Source organism: Protobothrops mucrosquamatus, unplaced genomic scaffold (genome assembly GCF_001527695.2).
Source record: "Protobothrops mucrosquamatus isolate PMUCROS unplaced genomic scaffold, P.Mucros_1.0 scaffold640, whole genome shotgun sequence".
Taxonomy (NCBI): domain Eukaryota; kingdom Metazoa; phylum Chordata; class Lepidosauria; order Squamata; family Viperidae; genus Protobothrops; species Protobothrops mucrosquamatus.
Window position 1 is genome coordinate 18455 of NW_015386932.1, and position 14891 is coordinate 33345.

The 14891-nt window shown below is 43.2% G+C and overlaps 3 protein-coding genes across 3 annotated transcripts in view; 2 read left to right on the top strand and 1 right to left on the bottom strand.

Annotated features, from left to right (window-relative positions):
• Positions 1-6: 6 nt before the first annotated feature.
• On the top strand, positions 7-3412 carry ZFAND2A (zinc finger AN1-type containing 2A). The gene is made up of 7 exons (XM_015817838.1): positions 7-171; positions 833-925; positions 1080-1174; positions 1626-1757; positions 2165-2316; positions 2709-2777; positions 3277-3412. The coding sequence occupies exons 2-7, from the start codon at positions 871-873 to the stop codon at positions 3293-3295; spliced, it is 522 nt and encodes a 173-aa protein (XP_015673324.1). The 5' UTR covers positions 7-171; positions 833-870; the 3' UTR covers positions 3296-3412.
• A 1506-nt stretch (positions 3413-4918) lies between these two features.
• CUNH7orf50 (chromosome unknown C7orf50 homolog) overlaps positions 4919-14891 on the top strand; it is a 62162-nt gene continuing 52189 nt past the window's right edge. The window contains exons 1-2 of the mRNA XM_015817810.1: positions 4919-4976; positions 6408-6565. Of these exons, the coding sequence (XP_015673296.1) occupies positions 6431-6565 (135 nt within the window). The 5' untranslated portion in view covers positions 4919-4976; positions 6408-6430. The remainder of the gene's footprint in view (positions 4977-6407; positions 6566-14891) is intronic.
• Positions 12487-13656, bottom strand: GPER1 (G protein-coupled estrogen receptor 1). The gene has a single exon (XM_015817809.1). It carries the CDS (start codon positions 13648-13650, stop codon positions 12490-12492), a length of 1161 nt encoding a protein of 386 aa, XP_015673295.1. The 5' UTR covers positions 13651-13656; the 3' UTR covers positions 12487-12489.

A 14891-nucleotide genomic window follows, 5' to 3' on the forward strand; every position in this document is an offset into this window, starting at 1 on the left:
ATAAAGCGCCGGAGCGCTTGGCGGGTTGTGTGTTTTTGTGTTAGTCTACACAGGCCTTTGTGTTTTTATCGCAGATCCTGCGAGGTCCCTACCCTGCCCGCCACGTTGGAGAGAACCGACACGGGAGTGCGTTCCCACAGCTTGCTAAACCCAGTGCGAGTGTGTGGCTAAGTATGTTGTGTGATTCTGTTCCTCTTGGTGTGTGTTGGGTTAATTCTTTCCCTTTTGGGTCACTTAGTGAAAGGCGCTTAAAGTAGTTATAGGAATGTAATCCCGGGTGCTGTTGAGTGGTTTGTTGAAGCCTGTATTCAAATCCTGGCTTATTTATTAAGCATATGGGGCTTTCCGAAGGTGGGCAATGGGGAATCTCTACGACTTAGAATTTGGGGGTCTGTTTGTGGTTCTTAGTAGCAAAGTTCAGCCTGGACATTGGTAAGTCTGTTTTTTTGGCAGAAGAATGGCTTTGATCAAACTGGGTTGTGCTTACACCCAGTTTACACCAGAGTCCTAAAGGAGTTTCTTTGCCTTGAGCCTTTGCTATTGTGTAAATCAGGGGTGTCCAACCTTGGAAACTTTAAGATCTGTGGAGGAACTCCCAGAATTCCCCAGCCAGTCAAGTCCACAGGTCTTAAAGTTGCTAAGGTTGGATACCCCGGTGTAAATGATTGGTGTGGGGTTTTTTTTATGTAAAGCAAAATGGGGTATTTGACATAGGCTAATATGACTTACTCAACAACACTGATGACAGAAGTCACACGTGTCATCTCTGGGTGTGAATCTGGCTGCTGTGTGTCCTGTCAGAAAAGCAAACTTACACAACCTCCTCTTCTAGATAACCATAATTCTGGGAAGTTGTGGGCTTCTGAAGAAATGGAATTCCCAGACCTGGGACAACACTGCTGCGAGAAGACCTGCAGACGGCTGGGTACGGATCACAGGAAGGGTGTGTGTGTGTGTGCTTGGGGTGTCCCTCCTTTAAGGGATAACAACAACCCTTGTGATTTGGGAAGACCACCAGATCTCTTGTGTTAGAATAAATCCAACTTACCGTGTTTGCTGTTTTTTTTTTCCCTCTGAAGATTTTCTTCCTCTGAAATGTGACGCCTGCAAGGAGCTTTTCTGCAAAGACCACATTGTCTACAGGCGACACAAGTGTTCTTCAGCGTATAAGAAGGTGATCCGTATTTATGGCATTGTGAACTTTGTGAAATGGGGATGGTGTGTGCCAATGCATAACTAGCTAGGCAAAAATGCTGGTGTTGAGCGAGTTTTTTAACTGTTCCTCGTCCTTGTGCTGGTGGCCTCTAGCACTGGCCCTATTTCAAGCTGGAAAAGTATAACTCCTAGTCTACTGTCTAAAATCATGACATACGGTGAGACCTAAGAGCTGACAAAGAAGCAAAATAATAAAAAGTGAAGGATTTATGTGGAAAAGGGGCTGGCTATCCTTCAGCTTGCTTGCTTTAGGACCAACTGTCTCATGCAAACCTTAGTAATTAGCTAGAACTTTAAGGTACAGAGTACAGAATTGCTTAAAAGTGCCCAGTGAGGAGGCGATGTTAGCCATTCAACAACTTACTCTGTCTTGTCTTTGTTGACTTCAACCTGATAATCTTTTGTTTTAGGATGTACAGGTTCCAGTCTGCCCTCTTTGCAACACCCCGGTCCCTGTCAGAAAGGGAGAGATGCCCGACGTAGCTATGGGGGCCCATATGGATCGGGACTGTCAACAGGATTCAGCCCAGCAGAAGCAGAAAGTAAGGACCTTCTTAAGAGGTGTGGGCCTCTTCTCATTCTTGGTTCTGTCTTCCTCCTGCCTCCATGGAGCTTTCTCTAACTTTAGAAAGTGACCTTATTTTGCTTAAGGACTAATTTGAGCTAAGGACCACATTCCCTTAAAAGAAAAATGGGAAAAGGCTCAAAAGAGCATGGCGGGCTGGGGAATTCTGGGAATTGAAGTCCATGCGTCTTAAACTTGTTAAGGTTGAGAAACACCAGTTTATGGGGAAGCCAACTTGGAGTTGGCTCTGAACTGTGGAATCCAGCCCTGCACTTTACTAGCAGTTCCAATTTACCAAGCAGGCCAACTACTCACAAGGGGTACTAAATATCAGTGTGTTAGCCCAATTTGGTGTGATTTTGATGGGATCTCCTTGGCGTTTAGATCTTCACCAACGAATGCTTCAAAGGAGGCTGCAGAAAGAAAGAGATGATGAGGCTGGTTTGTGACCAGTGTCACCAGAACTTTTGTCTTCGTCATCGGCATCCTTCAGATCACAACTGCCCGGGACGGATTTCACCTGTCTCCAAAGCTGGGTAAGGCTCCTGGGTTGGGAAGTCAACATGACAGATCTTTTTAGGGCATCTCCCGAATTGGATCTAGGTGGTTTTCAAAGATGGTTGGTTCCTGGGAGAAGACTTTAGGAATTTGTTCGTTCCAGCTGATTGATGAATTGAAGGAATCTGTTATCAGGATGGCTACGGGATATCTTTCAATGAGGAAGTGAAAATTACAACAAGGGGCAGAGCTTAGTTAATATTAGTTAACATTTATTTATAGATTGCTGAAGCCTCAAAAACAGGTCCCAGGTGGTTTATGAATAATGAAAAAAAATGCATAAAAGTAATAAACACACCAGATAGTTAATAATGAAACTTTCCTATTCATCAAAAATCCTTCACTTAAACGCGTATTAACTTCCTCACAGGTGTGCAGCTATAATGAGATCCCTGCAATCCAGGAATAATTCTCCCAACTGTCCTTTTCTACAAAATGGGTAAGGTTTGATCTTTTCTGTTTAATAAGTAATCCTATGCTTCCTGTGTGCCAGGTTGAAACTTTAATGCAAAACATTTATTGATTTCTGAATGTGCTTAAGTTAACTGGTCAGTCTGTTTGATTATGTGCCATCAAGTCTCTGTGGCTCTTGGTGACAGCTATTTCAAAAGAAATTAAGCTGGACATTTTATGATCTTTCAAAATAAGTCAGATATTGGTAATATGGCACAGAAGATTTCACTCAGTCTGGTTACTTAGACTTAGGTTGTTTTTATACACTCTGATTACTAAACAGCAAAGGAGTTGAGTGACCAGGTTTTAGCATAAGAGAAACTAGTTAAATTAATCCTTTATGTTGAACGGATATCCTAGCACTTCTATATAAATAATAATAAATGAGAAACAATGAGAAAATAAGTGAGAATAGCTGTTGTGAACTATGTAAGAAATACTATTTTGTAGCTTCTGGTTAGCTAATTGTGTTGTTTTGTTTTCAGATGCAAAGCAAAAGGTTGATGTCTACAGCTGGGAACTAAACCTACGGAAGCCTGTCATATTGCTGTCCCTCTTTAGCTTTTAAAAATCTATTGTACCCTTTTGCACATTTTCTGATTAAATGGACTCCTTACGTTGTGNACTATGTAAGAAATACTATTTTGTAGCTTCTGGTTAGCTAATTGTGTTGTTTTGTTTTCAGATGCAAAGCAAAAGGTTGATGTCTACAGCTGGGAACTAAACCTACGGAAGCCTGTCATATTGCTGTCCCTCTTTAGCTTTTAAAAATCTATTGTACCCTTTTGCACATTTTCTGATTAAATGGACTCCTTACGTTGTGATAGTTGGCTTGAATTTAAGTCACAGAACTGCTGAAAATGAATTAGATGAACCTTGTCTTGCCTAGGATAATGGCCGAAGCAGATTCTCCAAATTGCCAAGTTTGAGCAACGGGACCTAGCCTTCTAGTCGCTCAAATTCTCCAACTAACTGGAATATTGAAAACAGCTCAAACAGCGCAAGGTTTTCATGGATGGGAGTAGGGAATCTCTCTTTTGTTTTGCTGGATTTATTCCGGCCTCTACGGAGTGATTTTTCAGGTATGAGAGACCCCTGCTGAGTGAAATCTCTCCCCCCCCACCTTGGTTTTATTTGCAATATTTGAATAACCCACAGGGTGTCGCCACCAACAAAACCAGCCCATTTTAAGCTGCTGAGTCTTCTCAAAGATGATGTAATGTAGGGAGTGCTGAACTTCTTTTAAACTTGGTTCCCCCCCCAAGTCAGAAAGGAGGGGGGGGGTCAAAGAGAAAAGAGCTACACCATTTGAAGAAAAATACGTATAGTGGATTAGCGGGGTTTTCCCTTTGTTTTTTTAGTACTTATAAAATAGTGGAGATTTTGACACTAAGATCAAAAATGTGTATTTTTTTCACACGGTTAAAATCTCAAGATATATTTAATATAACCCAATTTAGAAGAGACTCTGTACTTCAGGGTTGAATTGCGGGGTCCTTGGTGTTCTCCGAGCAGGTTCGCTTGCAAATGTTGCATTACCCAACTAGGTAACGTCAGTGCAAGTTGCAAACTTTTATTACGTTTTATTGCAGCTCTGCAGGCCGGGGAATTCTGCAAATTGAAGCCCACACAGCTTTAAAGATGAGAAATATCCCTTTAACACCAAGCAAACTAGGGAAAAGTTGCTGCTTTTGCACCAAAATATGAGTTTTATTTTTTTTTATGACGGTTCTCGTGCTTCTTCTCTTCTTAAATGGTTTTAACTTATCATTTTTAAATGCTTCGTTTAAACAGAGGCTGATTTGCGTAGAATGGGCAGGAGAGCCCGGCGCATCTCGTCCAATCAGTAAAGAGGGACTGCGCATGCGCTTTCCGCCCCCGCGGCCGCACCTCACGCAGCCGCATCGGTGTTCATCGCGGGCCATTCCCTTGGCCCCGCCTCCGCCGCGTGCGGAGAGAGCGCGTATCCGGAAGAGTCGAGGAGGGGGGCGGGCCTTAACAAGGGGCCGCGGCCAATCGTAGGAATTGTCGCGAGAAGACGGACGGGCGGCGCGGCCAGTCAGAGCGCGGGGACGCCCGAGCAGCCAATCGGGGCTCGAGGAGGGAGGGACGGCGGCGGCCAGAAGGAAGCTGGCGGGAAAAGGCGGAAGAGCGGCCGCTGACGAAGCCGGGAAGGCCGCCTGGGGTGAGCCCGGGGTGGGTAGCGGCGGCCGTGACTGTGGGCGCCCGTGCTCCGAGGGCGAGTGGTGGGCGGGGCAACTTTGACCTTTCGGACCGTTTTCGCCTCGTTTCTCGCCTTACCCTTCACAACAACCCCGCAGGGTCGGCCAGTCCCCATTTTCTCCCTGCCCAAACTAGAGGCCGGCCCGCCTTGTGTGTGTGTGTGTGTGTGTGTGTGTGTGTATAAGAGGAGGGGGAGAACTCACACAGTGATCCTCTACGACAATGCCCACAAGCCTCAACCAACTGCAGCACCCATAAGCCCCAAACTACAACACCCATTAGCCCCAACCAGCTCCAACAAGGTGACTCTGGGCGAGCTCTCCAAGCAGATGGGGGAATAATTAGTCCTGGGCTTATAAAAGTTCGTTTAGTGACGGTTCGACGGTGGAAAAAGCAATTTGGGACTGTTTTTCACGCTTAACGACCATTTGCAGCGTCCCCGTGGTCACGTGATCCAAATCCAGCCACTTGGCAAGTGACTCACATTTACAACAGTCGCAGTCTCCCGGGGTCACGTGATCCACTTTTGCGATCTTCTGACAAGCAAAGTCACTGGGGGGAAAGCCGGGTTCGCTTAGCGACCGTATTAGTAACTGAACGACCACTGTGATCCCCTTAACAAACGGTGGTGAGAAAGGTCATGAAAGGGGGCAAAACTCACTTAGCGACTGTCTCGCTTAGCAACAGAAATGTTGGGCTCCGTTGTGGTCGTAAGCCGAGGACTACCTGTAGTCAAAAATGAAAGATTTGCTACGTTAAAAGAAAAAAAAGCAAAAGCAGAAATTGGCTGACCCTGGAGACCCCAGGCTAAAGAGGGTTTAACAACCTTTCAAGCACCGGAATGTTTTATTCTAGTTGGAGACTTTTGAGAAGTAAAGGCAACATTTAAATGTTGCTTCCAAAAGCAAACTCGGGTCTCATTTGGCAACTCTGTATTTAAGCAGATTCCCTATATTTATTTTTAAATGCCCATTTATAAACAATGTAAAAAAATACATCTACAGCTTTCTTTTGCCAGTTGGGCCCTCAATACTGGCTGATATCATCACTCCATCTTGTTTTAGGTCTCTTTCGTGGACGCTTTTGGTCATGTTTTTATCAAGAATCTTATTTTTTTATCAAAAAGAATGTTTATTTTTTTATCCACAATCTTATATATAACTCAGGTTAAACTGAAAACATATTCCAGGCTGCCCATCTGCAATTCCACCATCACACGTAGACAGTTAAAACTTTCTTTATTCAAAGACAGACATTTTTTTTAAAAAAAGGTTAAGAAAAGAACATTGATAACATAATTGTACAAAGTTGTTAAATTTTCGGGGGGGGGGAGATTTGATTTGTTCTGATAAAAACCTCTTTAACAGGTACGATTTCTTTTTATTTGTTCTAGAGTTGTAAGTCTCAGAAAGACTGATGAAGGCAGAAAAGAAAGAGCATCTTCTACCAGAAAAAAGGAAGATGAAACAGAAGAAGAAATCCACGAAGCATCCGAAGCCACAAACGGCACCAGAGGAGGATGAACCTGTACTGAAAAAACATAAACTAAATGTGAGTAAATAAGAATCAGTCCTTTGATCCTAGAGGTGTTTTTGTTCACATTTTCAGCTGTGAAGTCTTACTTGTTCAAAAATATAGGCAAGACAATATGTTATAATTTTTAAAATTTGTTGAGATTATTGCCACGTGGTCTATATTTTTCTGTTTTCTAATCTGAGTGAAGAGAATCTGAAATTTAACGTGGGGAGTGCTGGGATGCTAAGAAAACCTATTTATTAGTCTTAGACTTTTAAACAGGACCCGTGTTCTTGATATCTTTCATATTCATTTATAAAACATATGCATGTAGTGTTTTGTAGCTAGATGAAAGTAGAGCAGACCAGACATCTTAAGCATATTATTATTGTTATCTCTTATAGTATCTAATTTCTCCTGTGCCTAGAGATACTTTATCTAGCCTTCATTTACCAACATACAGAAGAAATAGATGTAGGTGTGTTTGGGATACAAGTTTGCCCATCATTGGTTAAAGGTATCCATGTGCAAAACAATATTTGGCCATTTCTGTGTGTCTTTTCTGTGTGCATCCTTACAAACAAATGTAGATTTACTTGGCTGTGTTGCTTATTGTAAATGTGCTCCTTTATTTAATATTCGTGTTACTAACAGTTATACCTGAGATCAAAGCCCTTTTAATTTAGCCATTGGACCGCTTGCAGAAAAAAAAGGGATATTTGCATTTAAGGGGCCATTTCATTTTCTGCACATTTGCAGTGAATTTGCTTCGTGTTCTCCCAAGGCAGTATAAGCTTCGTACAGTTTTGAGAACATTTTTTTCCTCCTCTCTGTATATTAACCATACAGCATATACGCCAGCCATCAGATATTGTGCTTAGCCGCACAATCTGGCTTTTGTTAGCAGGAGCCGACTGACTACTTTTGACCTGACCTGCTGAGACAAGAGGAAATCCCTCATGTCCCTTCTCCATGCTAGCCCCAAAGGGACCAGGCTGTGAGTAAAAAGAAAGAAGAGTTTGTGTGAACTTTTGGCATGCTGTTCCTTCCAAGTTCACATGGTACAGAGTTGGTAGCACAGAGCATTGAAAACTTCCAGTTTGTAGCAACTGAAGTATGTTATCAATTAAAAGATGGATTTGTGACAGGACCTGTCTCTTTATGGGGAAAAAAATGTCCTCCTTTGGTTTCTCTGTTCTTGCTTGATGGCCAAAATACCTCACAGCCTTCTAGTTTGATTTTAAAGCTAGGTATAACGGTATAATGTACTTGTTAATGTGGGGAAGGATTTCTCCGATTTGTTGCTGTGTTTCGCTGAAAGGTGCACAACTGGGTCTGCCTGAGAACTTCTGTTAAAGTGCAAACTTTGAACTTGATTTGGTGCAAAGCTGCATCAGAGTGAGATTGAAGTGTTTTGTAAGAAATGGAACTCGGGATTATGTTGACTCTACTGCCTGTCAGCATAAAGTTTACGGTTTTAAGTTTCTCATTTTTTTTCTCTTCAGCTGAGGATTTTGTCGTTCCTGACGTTGACTAGGTGTGTAATGTTAATCTAATGAGCTGGGATTTGCTGACCAGTTTCAAACCAGAGGCCTTGCCTAGTCAGAATTTGGGCTGTCTGGTGTTCTGTAATGCTCAGATGATCAGGACAAGCTAGGAAACCAGAATAGATTCATATCTTCATATGTCACAACCTGGTTTATCTCGGGTAACTTACCAACCTTCCCGCAGCATAAATGGGTGCTTTAAAACAAGCAAAGCTTGTTTGTTTCTGGAAAACAAAACAATATCTTGAAAATATTAGAGAGGCGAGGACCCTTTCTTTTTATGCCTAACTTAACTGTAACAGAGTAGAATTTATTTGCTACGTGCAGGGACTACCGGTTTACTTTCGCTGCCCTGCTTCTAGCTTAATTCACTCTTGCGCGGTGACCACGAAGTATGGAAAACACGGAAAGTTTTGTTTGAAATATTTTATATGCAGAGATAAGGCCGAATAATCTTGCATTCCTTTGAATATTTTTGTAATGGACTGAGCAAATTTCCCAGGAAGGCATATTCACAGCTGGGAAAACAAGTTCCTACTTTGAAAATGGTTTTCCCAGGCGAAAGGCTTACATCTCCTACTGTTCCTGATATAAACACAATATTTTGCGTCCTATTTGGCAGAGTCTCAAAAGGTTAGGAATTTAGGCTTCACCAGCAGATCCCACCACCACGTCCTGGATGCAGTAGACGCTGGGTTGGGTTGCCATTGCTTAAATCAGACGGTTCAAAATGTGGATTGGTAAAAAGGAATATTGGTTTCCATTTCGCATGTTTAGGTAGTCCTCGGCTTATGCCCACCGCTGAGCCCAAAGTGTCTGTTTCTGAGTGAGGCCACTAAGCGAGTCGTGCCCCATTTTGTGACCTGTCTTGTTAAGTGAATCCCTGCAGTTGCTAAGTTAGTGTTAAGAGAATCTGGCTTCCTCATTGACTTTGTTTCTCAGAAGGTTACAAAAGGGGATCAATCACCTGATCCCGGCACACTGCCACCGTCATAAGTACAATTCAGTTGCCAAGCATCCGCATTTTGATCACGTGACCACAGGGATGCTGCAACGGCCCTGTGTGTGATTTTCAAGCCACTCTTTTCAACTCTGTGATTTGTGACCCACAAAAGAAAATATTCCCTAAGATTTCCAAAGAATCCGGCTTCCCATGCTAATAAATCAGGAATGCCAAGGGATATTCTAGTGATCTACTGTAATGAAATACGATCACTGGTCATATCTTTATCTTAATTGCTTTTAGCCCAGATCCTTTTCCTTTTTGTTAAGCAGCACAAATAAATGTCAATAATTTCTCTGCTCTTTGCTACTAATGCAAGCATCTCTAAGCTCACAATTCTTGGTTGTGTTAAAGAACTGGGATGTGTTTCTGAATTAGCCATGGCATGGTTCAAAGTGCAGTTACACTAATTCCATTTTCAAAACTCCACAGCTCTGTGGAGCTTGGGCATGGGCTGCTTCATTTTATCACCCTGTAATATTTCTACAAGCTTTGCAATAACACTTTGTTAACGAAGATCACAGCAGCCACCATGAGATAAAGGCGATAACCTGTGTTGCCTGAGAACAAAACAGAGCTGGCAACCAGGAGCGCTTCAATCAGCAAACCCATGTTTATTCTTAGCCTTTGGTATTGCCATATCCCTGAGTGAGGAAAAGGGAGAGAAATGAAGTGTAAAATAAAAGCTTGTATTGTCATCAAATTTGAATCTGCCAGTTAAGGGAGGGTGCTTAGGGAGACTTGGGGACTGGAGGTAGCTCAGCTCTCCGTGACAGGGCATCGCTGTGCACAAGGAGCTTATGTTGAGTTGTTAACTCCAGCTCCTCAGACAGTAACTAGTGGTCCTGCTGGTCAGTGGCCTTGGAATATTAAAAAGGCAATTAATTAATAGGCCAGTATCTTTCCTGACAGTGAGAACAATTAATCAGTGGAACAGCTTGCCTTCAGAAGTTGTGGGTGCTCCATCACTGGAGGTTTTCAAGAAGAGACTGGACAGCCACCTGTCTGAAATGTTATAGGGTCTCCTGCTTGAGCAGGGGGTTGGACTAGAAGACCTCCAAGGTCCCTTCCAGCTCTACTCTGCTTGATTGAAGGCATGTTTGAAGCGAGTTGCTTCCCTGGTCATTTGGAATGACATCCCACATGCCAGACTTCTCATAATTCCTTCCGTGGACAGATTTTTTTTCTCATGGGTTACTTCCTCGCTGTGTGATTTTTCCAGAATGTGGGTGCTGCTCACTGCCTTTTCGCAATGCTGCAACGACTTTATGTCTTTCATATTAACATCCCCACGGAGGGAAGTTTTTAAGGTGACTAAAAGGGGATCCGGCGTCCCTTGTCAGATGGTTGGATTTTTGTTATTCTCTCGTGATCAGCCCACCCTGTGGCCGACACACACTGGACTCTTGACTGTTCCCCATAGCTCTACCAACAGATTTGCTCAGTTAGATAACTGCAAGTAGAAACGAGAGCATGCAGTTGGTTTAACATTTTATTCATTGCAGCGCTGGAAAGCTGCCAGGCCAGGCTGACTGAAGGCATCTCTCTGTTCCTCTTTGTCCAAAACTTTCTCACCAAAGACAAGAAAGAGGTTGCTTTATGCTTGATCCAGGCAAAGTTACTCGAGTTGCACTTAAATCCCATCGAAATGGCAACAGGATTGAAATCATAGCTGACGTTCCATCTGATTTCATTGGGAGCCTGTTTAATTTGACCCGGATCCAGCCGTAAAACACTAACAGAAGCCACACACACAAAAAGATTCTTTAATGCAGCATTTTAGAGTGTTTAAATCTTTGACATTTCCTTATATTGCTATCCATATGACCGATGAAGTTCAAAGAATGGGGGAGGGGGGAACAGTAGCCTCTCACCGACGTTGACTTTTCGCTTTTCATCTAAAGATGAGGTTAGATGGTTGATGATCTCTTCGTTCGAGGCAATGCGAGCTCAGAGCTGATTCTAAAGTAGAGGCTGTGAATTTAAAAGTGTGTGTGAGGTCTATGAGTAAATGCTGAGTATTAAAAAAAACACCTATGAAAGAGTGGTTCATAACAGCTGACACACATGTAACCCAAGTGACTCTAATTCTGCACCAAATATTTAGTTCTTTTTTGTAAACCTTTTCCTAAGATTTTCAGACCAGCTTTATCTCAGTGTCTTCCTTGCACGAAATAGCAGCTGTTTAATAAATGATCATACTTTGTTCGGATATCCAAATTATATCCTTGCAGTCCCTCAGTGACAAATAAGAGGATGTTGAAGGAACCAGTTGAGTGTTTTAAACAAGGATCCACTAAGATTCCCTTTTCTCCTAAATTCCAGCTCTTCAACAGAGTAGCCAGAAGGAAGCAGTTCAAATATGCATTTGCTACATCAGAATCTGGTGGATTCCTAATGCTTGTGTAACGAATACTTTAAAATATCTTAGAGGAAGCCGGATGTGGTACTGGCCTTTTGGTCTGTGAGCTTGTTCACAGGGTGAGGGCAATCAACCAGTGGAACTCATTGCCTCCAGAAATTGTGGGTGCTCCATCACTGGAGGCTTTTAAGAAGAGATTGGACAACCATTTGTCTGAAATGGTATAGAGTTTCCCGCCTGAGCAGGGGGTTGGACTAGATGACCTCCAGGGTCCTATCCAAATCTATTACTCTGTGTTCTGTGTATCCCCTCTGGAATGTCAATTATAAACCTCCATGTGTAGATCCAAAATGTGTTTCAGGTCCATCTGTCCCCCCTCTACTTACAACACAGCTACTAAACCAGGAAATGTCACGTGTATTGGGATACCTATGGATGCCTTGATGCGTGTCAGAAACAGTTATCTTAGTTTACAAACTGATTCACATCCAGAAAGGAGCATTGAAATCCAAAACACATTGGCTAACCCGTTCTAAAAATAACTGCAGGGGAGGACTCTACTCTAAACCTGGAAGCTTTTCTGGTCCCTTTAATTCAGTTTATGTCACAGAATACATCTGTCTCAGATCGAATCATGTGGTGAACACGATAGCTGTTTCCTTAACTGAGTTTGCAAGATGATGTATAAGAATGGAAAACCACTGACTTGTTTGCATCCTTCTATCAATACCTTCTATTGAATTTTTCCCAGTGTCGCTGCAGTTTTATTATATTTTCTAGGGCATCTAACATAGATCAGGTAGGTAACAATATTCAAGAATTGTATTATAGTTACATTTTTCCACGAGTAATTGTCGGACTCCTTGCCTATATAAATGCAACTGACCTTCGGGCGAGGCTTTTATTCTCCTCCGTAATTAAAGCAGTCCCAAGTACCACATCACGTTTTACACGTTCTTATAAAAACACGGTGAACAGGGCAAAACGCGCACTTTTTCTGTTAGTAAGAAGCAGGAAGGAGCAGAGTCTGTTCGTGCTACAGGCTAGCCTAAACCTCCGATTGTTCAGTACTGTCAGAAATGACCGATTTCAGGGTCGCGTGGCAAAGACGGTTCAAGATGGAGACTTTGGTCTTTTGCTCAATGTACAGCTTCAGTTTGTCCCTGAAAGTCTCGCCTAGGAAACTGTAGATCAGCGGGTTCAAACAGCTGTTGGAGAAGGCGGCAAGGTTTACTATATGCCCCGTTAAGGGGTAGTTATGTCTGAAAGACCGGCCTTTGGAGGAAGACTCTCCGGTCTTCTGGAGAAGCTGCACGCTAATAAAGACGTTTTCCGGCAGCCAGCAAATGAAGAAGACCAGGACCACCACGAAAATCATGCGCAGGGCTTTCTGACGGCGAAGGCGCAAGCTTCGGTGTTTGTGGGCGCTGATCAGCACCCGGGCAATCAACGAATAGCAGAGGCCGATGATGGCGAACGGGATGATAAAGCCCACCGTGATTTCTAACCACTGGATTTCCGCCACGTCCGCGAAGCAGAAGTGTATCTCCCCCGAGTGTTGCAGGTGGACGGCCGTGAAGGGCACCAAGGCCGCCGAGATGGAGCCCAGCCAGATGAGGCCGCAACTGAGCCTGGCGTGCTCCATGGTGCGGAAGATGTTGGACTTCATGACTTTGGCCAGGGCGATGTACCTGTCGAAGCTCATCCAGGTGAGGAAGAAGATGCTGCTGTACATGTTGATTTGCAGAAACAAGGACATGAAGGTGCAGAGGACGGTAATGTCGTAGTATTTCTCGTCCAGGTTAAACACTTCGATGAGGGAGTCTACCACCAGGATGAGGTCGGCCGCCGCCAGGTTAATGAAGTAGAGGTCGGGGATGGTCATCTTCTCGCGGAAACTGATGTTCACCACCAAGATCAGGATGTTCCCCACAAAGCCGATGGGAAAGAGGAATACCGTGTAAAGGCACGAGAGGAAAAGACCTATCACGTACTGCTGCTGCTCCGATTTGTCCACGAGGGAGAAAGCCCGAGTCTCGTTGCAAAAACGGGATCCGTTGAGTTCAAAGTAGGTGCCGTTACAAAGCGCCGGAGAGGCGGATCCCGTGTAAATTTCCGTGGTGTGATTCTCTGCGAAATAGATAAACCTGGATTTCTGCGCCAGGCTGTTCAGATGGGCCGTGGTTCCAAAGAGACCGGCCGAGATCATGATTGTAGCCTCCGAGGGCCGAATCAGTTAGAATATTCAGAACTTCTTGGAGAACATTAGAAAGATGCTAGTCCTCAGTAGGAAGAGTGCTTGCGAATTGATCTTCTGTAACAAAGGAGCTTTCTAATAGCCATAGAGGCGGTTTGGGATGTGTGTGCATTTTGCTTCCGTGGAAGACTTGTTCATGGTTTGAGAGATGCAGACCCATCTAGGACTGTCTCCTCCTGTTTAGCCCGCAGCGAAGGCTAGACCTGCAATTAATGAAAAAGAAAATTAATCTCCTTTCTGCAGAATTGAAAGCCTCCAACGATGTAGCCACACGAGAGCGACATTGGCGTCTGCTCCTGTAAACTCAGGGTATTGTCTTTGGGGGGGTTTAGTTAGAGGAGTCACACATGCCGGGGAGTGCAGAGAGCGTTAAACAAACAAGCAGCTTTTGACAGCTGAGATCCATTTAGTGCCGAGATGAAAAGTGCCTCTTAGGGGTTGCATTTTCGAGAAAAGGATAAAAATCAGAAATGAAGCAGATTTGAGGAGAAACAAGAGATCGGCTTTCTGCTGAATTGAGTTCTTTCTTCTTATAGACAATTAACTGTTAACAGCCCCTATTATCTCCTTGCTGTGGCTGCAAAGGGGGTAAAATTTTACAGATCAGAGGGAGGACAAAAAGGGATTTTCCTGGTTTTTTTTTACTTTTTTTCCCCTTCACCGTGAATCTGCTCTGCTTTTTATATATATTTTTGTCAGCGAAAACGGCATTTTCAAAGGAAGAGAAGATGGTTTTACGTGGTGGATTCTGTTTGTCCTAGATGCGTCTGAGATACGGCGATATCCTGGTTTAATTAAATACGACTAGGACTTGTGGATGGACTGTCTAACCGTGTTCCTCCAAAGTTAATAGATGGTAGGATATTGTTTGCGGTTCTGATGTCTTGCTTGTCAGTTATAAGTCAGTTCTTCTATATAATGGCGTGCAGAAAGTAGCTTTACGAGGTTTTGTTCTGTTTAATTTCAAGAACAAAAAATAACTTCCTTACCTAAATACTGTAATGTCTGAATGACTGTGGAGCTGTCAGAGACCCAGTTTTTTGATATGGCGTTCTTTCAAAAGTATGAAAACCTTATAAAAGTTTGATTTACCGACAAAGGGTTGAAGCATAGTACATCTGTATTTTAACCTGCTTTTTTTTAAAAAAAGCTTTATTCCTGAAAGAGTACGATAAATCCTTTTTTATAAACAA

Bases quoted from the DNA above. Each gene is read 5' to 3' on its own strand.
- GPER1 (XM_015817809.1), bottom strand. From the start codon at position 13,650: ATGATCTCGGCCGGTCTCTTTGGAACCACGGCCCATCTGAACAGCCTG.
- ZFAND2A (XM_015817838.1), top strand. From the start codon at position 871: ATGGAATTCCCAGACCTGGGACAACACTGCTGCGAGAAGACCTGCAGA. The intron at 926-1,079 runs GTACGGATCACA...TTCCCTCTGAAG, and splicing joins GAAGACCTGCAGACGGCTGG to ATTTTCTTCCTCTGAAATGT. The intron at 1,175-1,625 runs GTGATCCGTATT...CTTTTGTTTTAG, and splicing joins GTTCTTCAGCGTATAAGAAG to GATGTACAGGTTCCAGTCTG.